Source organism: Anguilla anguilla, chromosome 11, assembly GCF_013347855.1.
Source record: "Anguilla anguilla isolate fAngAng1 chromosome 11, fAngAng1.pri, whole genome shotgun sequence".
In the NCBI taxonomy this organism is placed as follows: domain Eukaryota; kingdom Metazoa; phylum Chordata; class Actinopteri; order Anguilliformes; family Anguillidae; genus Anguilla; species Anguilla anguilla.
Window position 1 is genome coordinate 32,452,449 of NC_049211.1, and position 18,208 is coordinate 32,470,656.

The 18,208-nt window shown below is 48.6% G+C and overlaps 1 protein-coding gene across 1 annotated transcript in view; it reads right to left on the bottom strand.

Moving 5' to 3' along the window:
• LOC118207716 (phosphatidylinositol 3,4,5-trisphosphate-dependent Rac exchanger 1 protein-like) overlaps positions 1-18,208 on the bottom strand; it is a 114,596-nt gene that overhangs the window by 35,526 nt on the left and 60,862 nt on the right. The window contains exons 11-17 of the mRNA XM_035381590.1: positions 13,230-13,330; positions 10,814-10,917; positions 10,119-10,168; positions 8,280-8,355; positions 7,630-7,702; positions 4,585-4,727; positions 488-580 (exon numbers count right to left, since the gene is read on the bottom strand). Of these exons, the coding sequence (XP_035237481.1) occupies positions 488-580; positions 4,585-4,727; positions 7,630-7,702; positions 8,280-8,355; positions 10,119-10,168; positions 10,814-10,917; positions 13,230-13,330 (640 nt within the window). The remainder of the gene's footprint in view (positions 1-487; positions 581-4,584; positions 4,728-7,629; positions 7,703-8,279; positions 8,356-10,118; positions 10,169-10,813; positions 10,918-13,229; positions 13,331-18,208) is intronic.

The window sequence follows — 18,208 nt, forward strand, 5'->3', positions numbered from 1 at the left end:
AGGCAGCGTGCCCAATTACCTTTCCAAGCGTTTCGGAAGCATTCAGCAATGGTGTGTGTGTGTGTGTGTGTGTGTGCGCATAAGCGTGTGTGTCCATGCGTGTGTCTCTGTGTGTGTGTGTGTGTGTGCGCGCGCATAAGCGTGTGTGTCCATGTGTGTGTCTGTGAGTGTATGCGTGTGTGTGTGTGTGTGTGTACCGGCTTGATTATGCCCCAACATGTGGGGCGTAAACGAACAAAGCCACATGTGTCTGGCTGTGCTCTGATTGGGCATCGGTGAGCTGAGGCGGCAGGACTGTGTCACAGCTGTCCGCACGGGACACAGAGGCGACCTCTGACGTCTGGCTCTCTTCTCGTCACAGCAGTTCACCCAGAAGCCTTACCGGCTGACTGGCTATGCAGGGCCTGTTTCTCTACCTATCATGTGCTAGTGCTGAAAATGAGGGGGGGCGGGACCCGGTCGGCATGAGACAGGGATTGGTCCTCACCTCTGCGTGGGAACCCCGCCGGACGCTCTTCACCACAATGGCCTTGTTCTTCTCCTCGACCTCGAAGCCGTAGTCTTCCTCCTGCGGGTGGATCTGAAGAGGAAGACGATGCAAAAGTCAAACGAAAAGTAAACAAGAAGAAAGAAAAAAACAGATCGTGCTACATTGCACCAAACAGTATGCGTCCGTTACACATTCTCTCAAGCCCAGGGGATCAGCCATTTTAAAGAGCAGACAGAACTCTTCCCTCTTTGATGGTACCACATTAAATAAGGCCCTGGCTGAGCAGGAGGCCAACGCCACCCGCCATTTCATCACTGCAGTGGTGCTCAGTCGCTAAGACAGGTTCGCTCTGCTAGTTAGAGAGCCCACAGGCTGTTTAGCAGGGCTAACGCTACAGAAGCCACAGAGCTGGAGAAACAATAATAAAGAAGGAGATGGTGGTTCTCTGGTCTGCAGGGACATTTGGGGGGGGGGGGTTATAATCAATCAATACTAGGGCAAAGTGCTTCAACCTTTCTGCGCTGAACAATGTCTCAATGAACAATGTTCCTCCCCGCTTCTTAATTTAGAGCCTTTGACGTTTCTTTTAAATCGCCGCTATTTTCAGACACAATGAAGCGTTCTCTTCCGCCCTCCCCGCCCCCGCCCCCGCCCGCCCCCTCCTCACGTGCTCTCCGAACACCTGCGGCTAAATGTCAGCGAGTTCGCAGGCCGCCGCTGGCGAGGCCTTTGTGATGCGGGCACGCGGCCGCGGGCTCTCGGAGACGACAGAGGGAGGGCTTTCCGCGGATACGAAAAAGCGCGGCGGCTTCAATCACAGCCGCCTCAGGAAGACAAAGCCGTTGCAGCGCCCCCCCGCCCTGCCGCTCGCCGCCGGCCCCGTCTTTCTAACGGACGATCTCGTCGCCGGCGAATCGCAGCTTCCTTATCGCCTAAAGTAGCCCACGTACCCCTTTCTCTGTCGACTGAAGAAGAAAAAAGAAAACTTTCATATTTTTTAAAAACTAATGTGCTGAAGAGTGACTGAATTGTTATGCCGAACCAGGCAATAATTCAGCTGGCGAGAAAACTGAAGCATGATTTTGTGCGGTCTGTCCACGCAGATGAGAGCCCAATCAGGGGGTATGAAAGATGCCATTTTATCTCCAAAGCGCACCCCCCTATGCACGTACGGTACACAGAGCAAACGCGCGGCCTCGAGGTCAGACATGCTGAATGTAATTCATTTTTGTTGGTGGGGAAGTGACACGCGTGGCGGCACGCCCCGCTGTAATCACCGCGGTTACCGCGCGAGAAGCACGGCGGGTCATTTCGCCTCGCCGGCCGCTTACTGCAGGCAGTTCCTTTAGCGGGAATCCCGCGATGCCTCTGACAGGAACGACTCGCGTGCCGCTGCGTCCGAGAGGCCGCTCTCTCGAAGGAAAGGTTCGCGAAAGCGCCGCGAGAAACGTTTCCGTAGGGAAGCTACGGAAGCCGCGGAAGACACAAAGCGCGGTGCCGAGTAGCCTGGCGGCGGAACCTTTCGCTCCCACCGGGACCTCAGCCGTGACAGGCCGCGGCCGCCTCGGGCGTGTCATTACAAGGGAGTCGCTGGGAAACGTCTGGAGGCGCGTCTGAAGTGCGGCACACGGCTCCTTGCAGACGGCTCATAGAGGTCAAGGTAATTACCGAGTGCGCGGGTTAGCAAGTTAAAAGGTCCCGGCTATTCCCGGAGCACTGGAGCAGGTACTGCCAGCGCGAACGCGGAGCTCGCCGAAGACCTAGCAAACAATCCGGAGCGGAGGACTTGGAGCGCTGCTTATTCCAGCGCCTGTCTGCATTCCTGGAAAAACCCGAACGCGGAATCATCCCCAGACAAACAAGCCTGACCTGGACGAGCTTCGGAATTAGCGCTAAGCTGACTGTCGATCGCGTCGCCGCTCTGCCCCACTAGTGCTCCAGACCGCCTCTCGGAGAAGCTGCTGTCCAACTTCAGTTTATTAGAGTACTCAGAACTATGCGAATGGTACAAGAAGTACCCGCTGCATAACAATGATGCTGTATTTTTGCTAAGAGGCAGGCTGCTGTTTGAAGATTGAGATCATGTGTGAGGACGCACGTCTGACTTGCTCTGCTCCGCTGAGAAAAACAGCTGGAACGGTCACCGAAGGCTCTTCTTTCCCTTCCTAATATGAAGGATGTTTTCTCCCCGCCTCAGACATTGGCTGGAGGAGACTGTCTGGTTTTCGTGCACTGCTTGTTCGTGGCAGATGTTTTTAATGACTGATCGGTATTAAATACGCATGTGACTGCAAATAAGGACACCAGAGTGAGTGTGTGACTGCAAATAACTAGACTACACTGAGTGTGTGACTGTGTGTATGAACACTAGCGTGAGTGTGTGACTGTGTGTATGAACACTAGTGTGTGTGTGTGACTGTGTGTATGAACACTAGTGTGTGTGTGTGACTGTGTGTATGAACACTAGTGTGAGTGTGTGACTGTGTGTATGAACACTAGTGTGTGTGTGAGACTGTGTGTATGAACACTAGTGTGAGTGGGTGACTGTGTGTAGGAACACTAGTGTGAGTGTGTGACTGTGTGTATGGACAGTAGAGTGAGTGGGTCATTGTGTGTAAGGTCACAAGAGTGAGTGGGTCATTGTGTGTAAGGTCACAAGCTTGATTGTGTCACTATTATTTTAACTATTCACTTGAATTGCTGTGTGCTTCACGTACACATACAGTACATCACATATAATCTCTTGTCCTGCTCCCTGCTCCTAGTGCCAGTGTTAAAGCTGACGCACACAGAAGCAGCGGTTTTACCCAAAAGGACATTTGTGATGCTGCATCATTGGAAAGCCATGTATAAATACTGCAAAACAGGAATGCGAGGTCAGCATCTGATCGGGGCCAGCTGGTCAGCTGTAATGGTTTCCGACTCGAGAGATGGACAGAAGTGGCCATTTTGGCTCCGTGGGAGGCACACAGCATAACCTCAGGTTTGAGTACAAGCCTTGCAATTAAGATGAACACGCATGCGCGTCTTCTGCATTGCTGTGTCCGGCCAAACCCGACTGGCGCGGCGTTCATGTTGAGAGTGTATTTTTCGTGCTAATTTATGGTTTTAGCATCCCTGTATATTTATGTGTGTGTTTACGTACGTATTTATGAACGTGAGTGGAGTTTCATAGTTTCATGCCCCGGGCTGGGCGTCCCATTACAGTACACCACCTCCTTACCCACCCGTCCCAGAACAGAATGCCTTGCTCCCGTTAACAGTCAGCAGGGTAACGTGAGGATTGTACAGGACATAGTGTCCTATTAAATACAGGGCAGTATGCTTTCAGGTACAGAAGGAAGGAAAACGCTGCACACATTGTGTATGTAGTTTGTTAAGCACAGTGTGGGGTTTCTCTTTGTTTTACATTTGAATTCCCCAATAACTGCAGTACCTACGAAAAGACTGTGATGTGCGTTTGCTTTTCTACCTCGGTGTCCATTCAGGACCACCTAAAATCGTGAAAAACAGCCAGTCACTTCCAAAAACTAACAAACAGAAAAAGACAGCAATTAAAATGGGATAAAATAGAACTTGTGGTTTTCCACCTTCCTCTAAATAACCTTTTAAGTCAAGGAAGACATGGAAGGGGAAGAGCAGAAAAACAACTTCATTATGGGGGATGTAACAAATTAGACATACAACACTGCACCTAGGGGCCGGCTAAAATAAGGACATCTATCCCAGAATGGACCCTGAAATAGCCACAGTGAAGAGTGTGCGCGTGTGTGTGTGTGTGTGTGTGTGTGTGTGAGTGTGTGTGTGTGAGTGCATGTGCGTATTTTTATGTGCACATGTCTCTGTGATTATGAAAAGAGTGTGCGTGTGTGTGTGTGTGTGTGTGTGTGCCTGTGTATGCGTGTGTGTGTGTGCGTGTGTGTGCTTGCGTGTGCTTGTGAGTGTGTGTGTGTGAGTGCGTGTGCGTATTTTCATGTGCACATGTCTCTGTGATTATGAAAAGAGTGTGCGTGTGTGTGTGTGTGTGTGTGTGTGTGTGCCTGTGTATGCGTGTGTGTCTCGATCATTATGTCTGTGGTGTATCTGGCCTTTACCAGCAGGGACTTGGCCACGATGTTCTCGATGAGCTTGAAGTCGTTCCGCAGCTGCTTGTTCTTCGAGCCGGTGCCCTCCGTCTCCTCGTCCGCGTAGAAGCGGAAGAACTGCGACTCGTCTCGGAATTCGCTCTTCTCCAGCACTGGTGGCGGAGAGAGAGAGAGACAGAACGAGGAAAGTGAGCACCCAGGGAGAGAGTACAGCCCGCAACTTCAAGAAACAAATCGCAGCCTGGCCTAGATTCAAACAAACGATGTTCAAAAATCTGACTCAAGTAAACACAAGTGTCACTTTTTTCTTGACAAAGTCGATAGGAGTGCTCAGAAACAGATTTATCCAGTTCTGTCAGTGGACCAAGAGGGAATAGATGGAAATGAGCTAAAGGTAAATTCCACCCATATCTACAAGCTTTTCTTTACACAGAGTTTGTCAAAGCATAGAACAGTCATGTGGTACAGGCAGCGACCAATGAGGTGCTCAAGTGCAGGCCTGACACTGTGCTGGATAAGCTCTTTTTAAGGGAAAGGGTGAGTTAAGATGGGCTGAATGGCCTGTTCTCCTCATCATGTATTCTTCAGCCTTATGTTTTAGATGGGCTCAATGGCCTGTTCTCCTCATTATTTATTCTTATGCTCTTACATTCTAGCTGGGCTGAATGACCTGTCCTCATTATGTATTTGTAATTACGGTGAATATATTTGTGTTGTCACTCAAATCACCAAACTGTGAGGAACCCGCATTTAAATCAGAGTCAGAGTTAAGGCTAAATGCCAACGATGTCCTTCTTTTCACTTTCGTGTATTCCAGGAAAATGTCCCTGCGGGTATGAACGACTGTACGCGTTCCTCAAGAGAGCAATTAGCAGAAACTACCCGCATGTAAAGTGCAAAAATAAAACGGCACCAGATGCAGAGCACGCTGACAGCTTCCCCGCATGCGTGTGGCGTGTTAAACAGCGGTGGGCGCGTTATCGTAAACACGGCACGGCGTAAACTCCGCCTTTAATAACGGCGGGGGAAGAAACGGCCGGAGCAACGCAATCCCGTTTCCCTCCGAGGGGTGGGAAACCGCGCTGTGCCCTATTCCCGCGCGCTGTGCCCTATTCCCGTGCGCTGGCTGTGCCCTATTCCCGCGCGCTGTGCCCTATTCCCGTGCGCTGGCTGTGCCCTATTCCCGTGCGCTGTGCCCTATTCCCGCGCGCTGTTCGCAGGCGCTCTGAAAGAACGGGCCGTTCTTTCTCTCTCGGCCCCCCTCCAAAAACCCTGCTCCGGCGAGAAGCAGGCCCCGGGGGCCCTCGTGAGCGGAAACGCGGCGGTGCGTCGGAGCGGTGCTCCAGACTGCAGCCCCAGAGAGAGCGCGGCTACGCTCCCTTAAAATCCTGCGTCCTGTACTGGGGGGGGGGCGGGGGTGGCACGGTCACGTGACCTGCCAGGACCGGTGGGCTCGAGGGCGGCCAATGAGAGCGCAGCGTCCAGCTGGTTCACGTCGGCAGCCTTGGCGCCGCGCCCCGGCAGCCGAGCCTCCCCGTAAGAGGCTCCTGACTGGCGGAAAGATCCGGAGCTAAGGGCACCGGCTGCCAATGCCATATCAGATACGTCCCCGGGAACGTCTGTGCTGCTTTAACTGGCACAGGGAAGCCAAACAATTCTATTGCATCATACGAGACCACAACTGACTGTAACACAGATGCAATCAAACTGCAAGGCATTTTCTCCTTGAACTTTGAATTAACACAACCGCCCCCCACCCCTCCATCCCCCAAAAAAAAGACCCTTTAATAACCAAACTGAATCATGGGAGCTGTACAACCGAATGCAAAATATTACAGAGAGTCAGTCAGAAGGAAGGTTGATCCGCGATGTAGTTAGATTGACACTGGGCCTCAAGCGACGCATAAAACTAAATGATTCATGAGCGCAGGCGGACCACGATAAGCTCTACAGCGCAGCGTACACTGTGGATTTGTGTCGAGCGAGCGCCCACATGCTGGGTTAAGCACGTCGGCGACTGCTGCTTGCAGCTGTTAGGCAAAAGGACGGGCGACGAGAAACATGTACGAAAGGCAGTTAAAACTGTTGTTCTGTGATAAAGTTCACCCCCGGGAAACGGTCTTAAAATAAATCTCTCCCCTTAAATCCCCCCAGCAGAAAGTTAGAGAGAGAGAGAGACATAGGGTGACAGAAAGAAAGAGAGAGTGAGTGAGTGTGCGTGAGTGTGAGAGTGTGTGTGTGTGTGTGTGTGTGAGTGTGTGTGTGTGTGTGTGTGTGTGTGTGTGTGTGTGTGTGTGTGTGAGTGTGTGTGTGTGTCTGGCATTGGCAAATAAACTGTTTCCTCAGGGTTCATTTTCAAATACATATGTATAATTTCAAGCAGCAATTATATGTGCATAGTTTAAAAGTTTACTTTAAGGCAAATTGCCTCTGAGTTTCAGAGAACAACACCAGTGAGGGGTGGGTGAGAACTACTGCTTGGAGGTTGAGGAGTGGCTGGCAAGCAATGGCTTTAATGCTAAAAATGATTACAACCTGAGTTTTATGGGGATTTCACAGATAGATTTAAATTCTCTTTGGCAAGTGAGACAGAGTCACGACAGGACAAGTAGAGTAGCATACGACAGACTAGAAAAATATCAGGACCAAACCAGAAATTCACATAATGTGCTTACAGGTGCCACGATTTCATTCCATAAAAGTGTACTCATGAAGGGAGTGACGAATGATTCTCACTCAGAAAGCAAAGGGGACTGCCTGTTTCATGATCGCCCAAGGCTCAAGAGCCCCATTAAAAGGATGCTTTGGGTTCACTTCAGACAACCATGTTGAATCACAGGTAGGACAGGGAACACTACTAATGGTGATTATGTTGAAAAAAGGAGTCGGCTGACATTGTATATCCAGACTGGAATCATTTTGACAGACAGACAAACAGATGGACGGACGGGCAGACAGACAGACAGACAGACAAACAGATGGACGGACGGACAGGCAGACAGACAGACAGACGCACGGATGGACAGACAGACAGGCGTTTAACGGCTCACTGACCGTGGTGCATGAAGCCGCTGTTGCACAGTTCCACGCCCAGCGTCACGGCATCCTCACGGGTGGAACAGTCGCCCTGCGGTTCGGGAAACGGCACAGAGCACATGGTCAAACGGTCACATGGCCACTCGCATGATTGCATGGTCACAACTTCACATGGTCACATGATTAAAAAAATCACATGCTCACAATATGGTTTTCTGAGAGGTGTTTCGGTTTTTAGAACAATCAGATTCCATAGGTGGATTAACCACGAGCTTGGGCGTGTGGATTAACCATGAGTTTGGGTGTGTGGATTAACCATGAGTTTGGGTGTGTGGATTAACCACAAGGTTTGGGTGTGTGGATTAACCATGAGGTTTGGGCGTGTGGATTAACCATGAGTTTGGTTGTGTGGATTAGCCATGAGCTGTTACCTGCTGGTGTTTACCTTTGGAGACTATAAACATAATGTCTTAGGATTTGTTTAAAACATTCCAAGCAATGGTGTGAATGACAGATAGATTACCATATACCAGCACAACAGTTAATATAGTATGCTCATAGAGTGTGTGGGGGGGGGGGGGGGGGTTTCATAACAAAAAGAGTGATTTTAAGTTTATTTTGATCATAATTTTCCACTCAGTTGCAGGGTCAAGATTCAGAACACTTACCTGAGAAATTAACCAGTCCACCAGTTTGCTGGCTGGAAACACGGACTTGAATGTTTTCAGATGGTAGTCTCTGTCTCTGCATTCCAGAAAAAAAAAATGCAAAAATGAATGATGTCAAAGACGCGCATCTATGACCCAGGGGTGTTTATTTTAAGGCGTACGCGTGAGGCCTCTACCCCAGCAGAGGGTAAAGCGTGTTAAAACATGCACAGTAAGTCAATGAGATTTTTCTGAAAAACTCCTTCGGGAAGTCTGCTCTCTGGCGCAACATCATTTCGGCTGACGATTTTCCATCTTATCATCGACCGCCAGGGACAGTCGTGTTTTTACACTACAGAAGCTACGCGTTCCAGCCGGGATCTGAGATTAAGCGTCTGTTATTCATCAGTTTATTTGCCGGGAACAAGCGGAACGAAACTCTGAAATGATGCTGAAGTGGCACCGTACGCGCTCTACGCGTTTACGGCCGAAGACCAAATCCAACCCCAGTCCTTCAGAGGCTACTGATCGCTTCCCTTAAAAACGGGAAGGTAAGCAAATTTACAAACTGCCCAATCGAACGTATGATTAAAGAAGAGCCAAGCGACGGAGCAGCACTATTACACCGCATCTGGAAAAGTCGGCCATTTTAACTCATGGTGACCACAGGGTGTGCGGACATCAGTAAACAGGCCTTCGGGAGGGTTCATGCTCCAATACTGGGAAGAATCATGTCTTTACGGTACATACGTGTTTATCTTCCCAATTCATTCCTGTCCAGGGGGAACACAAGCTGTAAATTTTGGCCATTTAACCCACAGCGACACGACCACACCCTTCCGTGCTCTGACTGTCTCAAAGGCCGGGGACAGTCGCGTCTCTACGCCGCGCAGACAACGAACTGCCGAGTTCGCTTTCGGACGAGGAGGAACCCGGGCTGCGAAGCTCTGCCATTTTAACGCGGCGCGAACACAAGACCGGGGGGTCCCGCCTCAAAACGAACACTTCTGGTGGAAGCGGAACGGAAAAGCGAAACAGGAAGAGCTGGGGAGGACGCGCGGCTCGACGAACGCGATCGAACGGAAGGCAGGGTTTTTTTTTCTTTCTCGGTTCTCCTGGCCGCTGCCGCAGAAAGCGCGCCGTCGCTCGGGTGCGTATCGGGGAGTTTCGGACTGGGCCTAATTAACACGCGGGCTTTAAAAAAAGCATCGCACGTCCTCGCCCCGTCTCTCTGTCAGCAGACCCAGAGAGCTGAGCAGAATTAATAACGCTTCCAAACACAACCGTGATGCATCAGAGACATTCTCACCCCTCCACCCCCACACACACACAATACTGTATACATAATATACTCTAATTAATTCCCATTGTGGCCGACTTTAATTATGACCCGTTGTTTTATTGTTCACGTTACTGTAATTATCTCACTGAAATCCTTCTTAGATGAGGTCCACGATAATTGCCTTGGCAATAATGGTCTGCTGTTTACACCAAAACCGAAACCCTTCAGAATCTGAACTGGAATTTGGCAGGAGTTCCAGCACATCTTTAATGATACACGCATTCATTTACGTCTTTATGTGAACACCACGAGCGAGACAGAGAGAGAGTGAGAGAGAGACAATGAGGCTGTGCTGTGCTCTTTATGGTTATTGCTTTTTATCACTGCCGTTTAATTTGTCAACATGGCCCCCACCCACTTCACTCTGAAATGTCCAAACACACCAATTTTCACATTATTGTTCATACAGTTGCTACAGCTGCCACTGTTTTACAGTCTGTGTGAACTATTGCTTTGCCAATGCTATGCTGATGTGTGGTCATGCCAATAAAGCCTACTTGAAATGAGCTGAAACTTACTTGATAACGGGAGTGAAGAGGCTGTGGAGGCGACAGTACAGCCTGACACCCTGGAAGGAGAAACAGTCAGAGTGCGTTACACAAGCCTTACGTAACACCTCAGCCCTCTATAGCTGCTAAACGCTAACCAGCGCGGCTCCTACCACCTGGGCTCACATACGCACATCTGACTCCATTAGGCCAAGTGGTTAGATGATGTGGCCTAACACACAGGTGGGATTCTATTGAAAAGTTTCACTGAGGGTAAAAGCTCAGATTAGTCAGACCGTTCTCGCTATTTAATTTATCCCAGCCTGATTATCAGTGCCCTCCAATCAAGTTATTAACCTCTAGGTGAACCTGTCTTTGTCTTTAATGTGATATTTCTTGAGGAGAACTGAATTTAACTTCACCAAAACTTAAAAGGGCTAATTTCCAATCCCAGTTAGGATTTTGTGATAAAATGAAATGGTACCAATTATTTTTAAAAACAAGTGAAGCAAGAGAGAAAGCTGATTGGGCAAGCTACGTTTCACGCTGGACCAATAGGCAGTCACTTCCGGTACTTCTGGCGGGAACAGTACTGCCATACTGCTGTATGTTAACACATTTACTGAGGATCACTACGGCAAGATTATACAGCTATAGTGTGCTTATGAAGGGTTCATGGGTTAGAGTGAGGGGTTTGGGAGTGAGGGCGGGGGGTGACCTGGTACCTTAGACATGATGTCCTCCATCTCACTACGCGCCTTGTAAGTTCCGTCGTCATACCTGAACCGGTACAGCACCTGCTCGTTCTTGAACTGGTGCTTGTCGGACACTGTCGCGGAGACGGGTTGAGAGAAAGAGGGAGAGATGGGGAGAGAGAGGGAGAGGTGGGGAGAGAGAGGGAGAGATGGGTAATTAGAGACAGCAGGTTAGCGGTGGGGAAACGTGGATCCGCCACCGAAACCAACAAAATGGATCAGAAAGACCGGAAGATGAGAAATTAATACAGATTATTTCCCAGCTCAATATAATTTCAGTCCTCAACAACATCCTTTATTAAGGAACTTCAATTTTGCTTTTCTCGACGTGGGAGAAAGCACAAACAGCATGATTCCTGATCTAGCAATTGGCACAGTCACACTAAAACAAATACAACATTATTTATACGTACTTTTGAAAAGCAGCAAATTAAAAAGAAATGACAGTTATGTCCTAGCTTATTGACAAACAATAATTTGCACTCAACAACCATTTAATATAAAAACCAGAAACCTGATTCAAACTCAAGTTAATTAATGACTGACATCTTCCTCTCCTCGCTATGTATTGTTATTTGCTATTTAATGAGTGCATGCTTATGATTTATGTCACCACATATTCCTTAAGGGGAAAAAAACACCAGTCTGCAATTACACCACAAAACAACACTGGTTCTGAACAGAGGCTAAAGCAACCAACGAAGACTCCATCCCTTCCGCGGCTTTATCCTTCAACTGCCCTGTGGCGTCTTCCCAGGGCACGAAAATCCTCCAAAACATTCCTATACCAACCCCCCCCATGCCCCCTCTCCCCTCCGATGCCCACCACCCCCACCCAAAACCACGCGTCCCACATCCCCCGAGCTCTGCGATAATGAACCGTGAAGCGTGACCTGGTCGCATGTGGTCACGGCCGACCAGAAAGCGAGAAACCCGCTTATTTTTCCATCCCGCAGATGTGACCTGGGAGACGTCCTCGCGCGGGGGGGGGGGGGGGGGGGGGGGGGGGAAACGGCGGGCGGGGGCGGGGCCGCGGCCCGGGCTCCCCTCGATCAGCGCGCGAAACGCTGAGGGGTCGGCGCTCACTGCGGCATAATGAGCAGTGACACGTTCGTTTTACGGTCCCCTCCCCCCCGGCGCCTCTCCGGTCTCATCATGACTTCCTCTCTCACGCATCGTCATGACGACTCCGGTCCACCTGCGGCCCGTTCTACGCGCAGGTCAGCGAAAAATCTGACTGTGTCTGTCCGAGAGAGATACCGGAACATTCTGAGCTGCTGTCTAAGCGGTCGTTTTGTGGGGAAACCAGTCTCGTTATGCATATCAGCTGACGCGTGTAGCCCCACTGAGCTGTCTGTCGCACGTTCAGGAGAGCTCCACGTCAGACAGAAGCCTCTTCCCTTCACGGCTCGGGTATTTTAATTTGGAGTCTTCTTCGTCGTTCATCGTCTTGTGCAAACAAAAAAATCTCAAATAAGTTCATGAAGACCGCGGAGGTGTGCGGTTTGTGGGCATAAATAATTTAGAGGATGCGGCGAGTGCATTTTTATTTCCTTCTCAGCTTATAATACGCTGCTGGCGACATGAAAGAAACATCGCCCCAGAGATGTAAAATAAACACAGGCTGAAAACAGGTTGCAGACGTTTCAAAAATAATTATTCCCAAAATATTTGCCGAACTTTTTTTTGTCATTTACAGCGCTTGAAGCGAGAGCGAGCTGGAATCATCGGTAGCCAAAGGACGAAAGATTGAGGGGACGCTGCCGGAATGTTCCTCTCATAAACGTGATGGTTTTCTCTGAAGGCAACAGAAGCGCTTTCCTTTCAGACTATAAACGGCTCATGTTTGGTTAAGAAAATAAGCTGTGGGCATTTTTGGGGACCGAAAGCAAGAGAAAGAGAGCCAAAGAGTAAAAAGGAGGGATGAGAGGAGAGAAGAGAGGGGAAAAAAAAGTGTGTGTGACCATAAGTGTCTCTCAAACAAAAGAGCAGATAGATGACGTGGCACAGAGTAAAAGCTATAGCCAGAATACTCAAATTTTGCCCTCAAAGCCAGTAGTACTGCTGGTGTCCCTTCTAATCAGGGACAGACCTGGGATGAGAAGGGGGAATGTACAGGTGCCAGGAGCAGCTCCAAAGGGCATTGGTCAAGCTCCAAAGGGGAGTGGCCTAGCTCCAAATGGGCGGAGCTTCGTGTAACCCTCCTAAAATTTGGAGCTAGGCTATGCCTCTTTGTAGCCAGGCCCCTCCTATTTGGAGAAGCTCCAGGTGCAAGAAATACATATCCAGTCTCTACTATGATGTCACAATGAGAAGGTGTTGTGACCTTTGACCTTTCTGATCAGGGAGAGTGAGTGGAAAGAGTGAGGAGGGGGCGGAGTCTCACCATGATGGATGATGCCGTTTTCCAGCAGGGCCTGGCCCAGGTTCACTCCCTCGTCTGGCTTACTGATCTCACCACTCTCAATCAACCAGGACACAAACTCCCTGGGGGGAGAGAGAGAGAGAGAGAGAGAGAGAGAGAGAGAGAGGGGGAGAGAGGGAGGGAAAGGGGTGATGAGGGAGAGAAGCAGGGAGGGAGGGAAAGAGAGGGAGATAGGCAGTGATGAGCAGGACTATCCATCCAATCATGGAGTACATGGAAGCACATATGGACTGCATTTTGGACATACCATAATTATATCACAGATGTATAAAAAGACATACATATACAGAGTACAATATCAGTATTTAACCATCATTATGATACTACTAAGGTGTAAACTATTATACCCAAAAGTATAAACGGCACAAATAACAAACAATTAATAAAATTAAATAAACAACATGTATATAAGGAGGTCATTTTTAAAAATGTTCCGTGAGGACTCCTGGGGGACCTTGTGAATCCCAGTGCGGGGATGCAGTCGTTAAATGCACTGAGCCGAATGGAACCGGAGGGAAGGGGGCGTCTGTCAATGTGAAGGTGAGAGAGGGCAAGCTCACGGCCAGCCATAAAAGAGAACTACATAAACGTGAAACCCTTTCTGAAACCACTCGTGCCTCGAAGCACAAATCATGTCTTAATTAGCATGACCCAGACGGCACGCTACGACACCATTTCCCCGCAGAGCCGTTGCATACGCTCGCCACCCACAGCGTGCACGTTGAGAGTCGCATGTTTTCTATTTATTTTTGTTGGTACGTGCGACAGTTTAATGGCCACAAGAGCATAACAACCATTTTGTAGGCTAACAAAATGATTTATAAAAGGTGTTCCGCAAGGAGAGCCAGGTTTTTTAAACCGGATTATAATCATATAAATAATATCTGCGATAATGTAAATACTGCTAAATATTATTTCTGTGATATTTACATAAAAGATGATTATAGAGTTATCTACACTAGTACCCCACACACTGAAAAATCTACCATTGGCTTTCAATGAAATTCAGAGCGATTTACACTCCCTTTAACAAAGGTAAAATCCAAGGAAAAACAATGTTTTATTTTTCCAGTCTCAAAAAAGAAACGTGGGAACACTTGGAAATGAAAACCACCGAAGGCAGAATCAGTGAAGAGCTTCCAAATAATTAACGAGCGAGATGCTGCTGCCAGAATCTTCTTTTCCACCAGATTTCTGAAAAGATTTTGGGACGCAAAGCTAGCAAGCTCCATTGTCACTGATCTGGACTCAGTGAATATAGCCGATGCCTCAACTTAGCCAGCTGCTAACAAGGCAGATGGAAATAGTGACGCATTTCGTGTTTAATATGAAGTCTTTTATTTTTAGCCCTTTGACAGTGGTGTGCCAGGTGAACAATCCTATTGGTGAAGAGGATGATTCTGGCAACAGCTTCATGCAGATAAGAGTGAATAACATCAAAAGGTGTTATTAATAACGAAGCGTGGCCGTAATGCACTCAAAAAGTAGTAAACAACCTGCTTTTTAAGCTTCCAAATATTACACTGAACATTTGCTGTGTTAAGCCCTGTGGTTTCCAACAGAAAGTTGCTTGTGGAGGCAAAAGCAGGACAGCCTTAGTCACAGTATCTAATGAAGACAGGACTTCTGGTAGAGTTTGACACCGGGCACTGGGATTTTAGCAGCCCCGTACAAGACTGAACCGGGGGAAACTGATCGCAGACCAGGGAGGGAAGGGAGGGGTGGCAGATGCAATCTCTGTTTGGGGAGGGGGGGATGCCAAGCGAGCAGGAGATGCACAGAACCCCCTGGAATCCAAAGCTGTTGAGCTGAGCTGTTAGCCCAGGATTTAGAAATACAGGGAGCCCCTGCCCTCACACAAGGATTAACTGCAGCCCAAGAAACAAACGCCATTTTGGAGTAGGAGCTGTGTAACTCGGTTCATCCAGAAATAGGACAAACCGTTTTCCCACTCTGTCGCTATGTCTCTTTCCCGGTGGAGATTGGACACCGGCCTAATGTTGGGATTATAGACTACCCGTCGCGATCCTGAAAGGAAGGCTGAAAATCTTTACACTGCTGTTTCTATGCTCAACCAATCACAGTCCAGGGAGCGAGCATGCTATCTGCGCACGTGTGCGTGCATGTGTGTCCATGTGTACATTGCTATGCGTGCGTGTGCACGTGTCTATGTGTGTGTGTCTTTGCACGCATGTGTGTGTGTGTTTGTTTGCATGTGTACAATACTGTGCGTGTGTGTGCTTGCGTGTGCGCGCTTATGTGTGCCTTTCCATGACATCCAGCCACCTTCAGCCATCTGCTGCCACCTGGACTGTTTTTTGTCAGAAAGGGAATATTTTACCATATTTTAGAGGCAGCTAACGTCAGCTAACGACCTCTTGCTACCTGCGCCTCAGACGAGCACGGCTCACCGTGATCTCTTCTCGCTTTTCACTTTCACCAAGGGCAATAAAAACAGAGGACTCAAAGGCGGAGGTGTTTGTGCACAGCCAACCCCGAGCGACGGACAGAGCCTGGTTAATTTCCACAAAGACCTCTCAGGGTCTGGCCAATCAAGGAAAGATAATTAATTCCCCTCGTGCGGCTCATAGACATTCAGCGCGCGATAACCACACAGCGCAACGTGGCGCCGAAAAGCCAACTGGGAATGGACGCGGGGAGAGGAGAGGAGGTGAGAGGACAGAAGGGTACATATTTGATCAGTTTCTGGCCCCGCGTAGCTCCCTCCACCAAAACTCCCACCTTTCGGTCAAAACATGCCTCAGTGTTTTTCTGGCACAACCTTCAGCGGCGTCCTAAATTTTAAGTTGCGGCTTAAGTTGTCTGGCTTCGGGGATGAAAAAAAAATCCATCATTTGACTGACGCACTCAAAATCAATTCTCCCAAAGCTTAAGAAACTTGGATTGCCCTTTGTTATTTATTTTTGACAAAGGTTAAAAAACGTCCCGAGCTGTTGGAGACATCAGGAGCAGGCATCGAGGGAAAGCACGCACAGTGCCTTCCAGAGGTACGACGCAGCCACGGAAAAATGCTTCCCCGGAGATGAATATCACGGAGACGCTCCGGAAAATGAACCTCCGGCTAGGCCCGGCTTTGACCGACCAGCGGATTCACCCTGTAAAACACACGCCGTTCCACCCAGCAGCCTCCCAACACGGGCCTACAGCGCTGAACCAGAGACTGCCCATGACACGACGTTCATTTCGACCGCACCTGACTCTCGACCGCACCTGACCCCTCTCCATTGCTTGGGCGGGGTATCTGTGAGTAAAAATTCCTGCGGGCTGAATTAGGGAGCTAATACAGGGCTGGGTTGATTTTAAACACCCTTGCAGATAATACAAAAGGCAACGCAGGACACTTAAGCTCATGACGTCAGCATTAGGAGGCCTCTCATTCAATCAAGGTGGAGTCTGAACGGAGGCGAGCCGAAGAAACGTCTATGGTTTCAACATCGGCCTTGAGAGAGCAGTTCCTGGAAGCGCTGAGGATGTGCTCTAGGACAAGAGGAGAGGAAAAACAACCCACAGGCACGTGTGCGCGAGGCCCCAAACAGATGGAAGCATTACGGGCTCGCGACACAGACGAGAGGGTCTGTCTCAGGTATGCGAGACCAATAAAACTCATACCAGCATACTGACTCAGCTCTGGAAGATTAATCGTTTCACTTAATCCTTCGTCAGACGTGAAAACCACCGCTGACACTGGGCACTTTGTATTTTATAAGGGCATAATATGTTTTCTTTTTAAAGAGTAATTACTCTCACATTTTTTAAAGCTGTAAACATGTTTGTTTGCCTATTTTACAATGAAACCTTTTGCCAGCATGTAAAAGGTAACACACTTCCAGGTTGTGATCAAATTCATTTTGAATCACCAAGCTTGACGTTCTCATTTAATGTCAAGCTTGATGTTCCCATTTAATTTCAAAACACTGATATTAAAAGTTTACATAACAAACATTATGGCAAATGAAACGAAAAAGTGTTCCTTGGGATTGAGAGAAAAGCCAAGCGTTTACTCTTCTTCCATGGCCGCATGAACGACAGAATGTTCTGGAAATGGCACTGGTCCGTTACATGTGGCCTGACAGGTAGAGACAGCGACTGGTACAATTACCCCCAGTCCAAGAGTGCTTCATTGCTTTTAGACAGCGTGAAATCAGACACCGTATTAATGAAGTTATCTTTCAGATCTGTCAGTGTGGGATAGACAATATTTCACAAAACTCATTAGACCAATCGATGAGAAGGGTTTTGTGTGGTCAGAAGATTGATGGTCACGTTATCGCGTGGGTTGAGCCCTCAGGCTCCTCTTTAAAATGAGTACGATAGGACCGGGGCAACGCGCTTAGGAGACGGAGCTGGCAGAAGAGGCCAATTTTAATCGCGGTTGACATCGGAACATGTGACGCGGCACACGCTGGAAAATTCTGTTCCGACCGCGCAGTCTGCCCACTGGACAGACGGAACCCTCAGGGAAATCTGTCCGGCCAATCAGACGACTTCCGGAAACTGGGGATGTAAGAACATTAAAAAAAAACTAGAACCGCGGTAAGAAAACAAACAGCTTCACCATCTTCATAGTCTCGGCATTGGCTTCATGACTAACTGAGTTATATGATTCATGGCCAGTCAAAGCCCCATAAACAAACAGGAAAAAAAACAAAAACTTCATGCCTTGACTGAAATAAATTGCCCTGGATAAGATCGTCTGCTCAGCCAACAAAAAACAATAATGTCCAGGGGGTACTACAGTTGATTTCACTCCAGGGCAGGGTTAACACATTCCCAGTTAAACAGCTGCTCCCAGTAAAAACTGTCAAATTGTAAAAAATGGGGCAAATTACAGAAAATGTCTGTGTTTTCTGTCAGATCTTGGAATTAAAGACTTTCTGAGAAATTGTGGCATAGCATTTGCATACTTGCACTGTCACAAA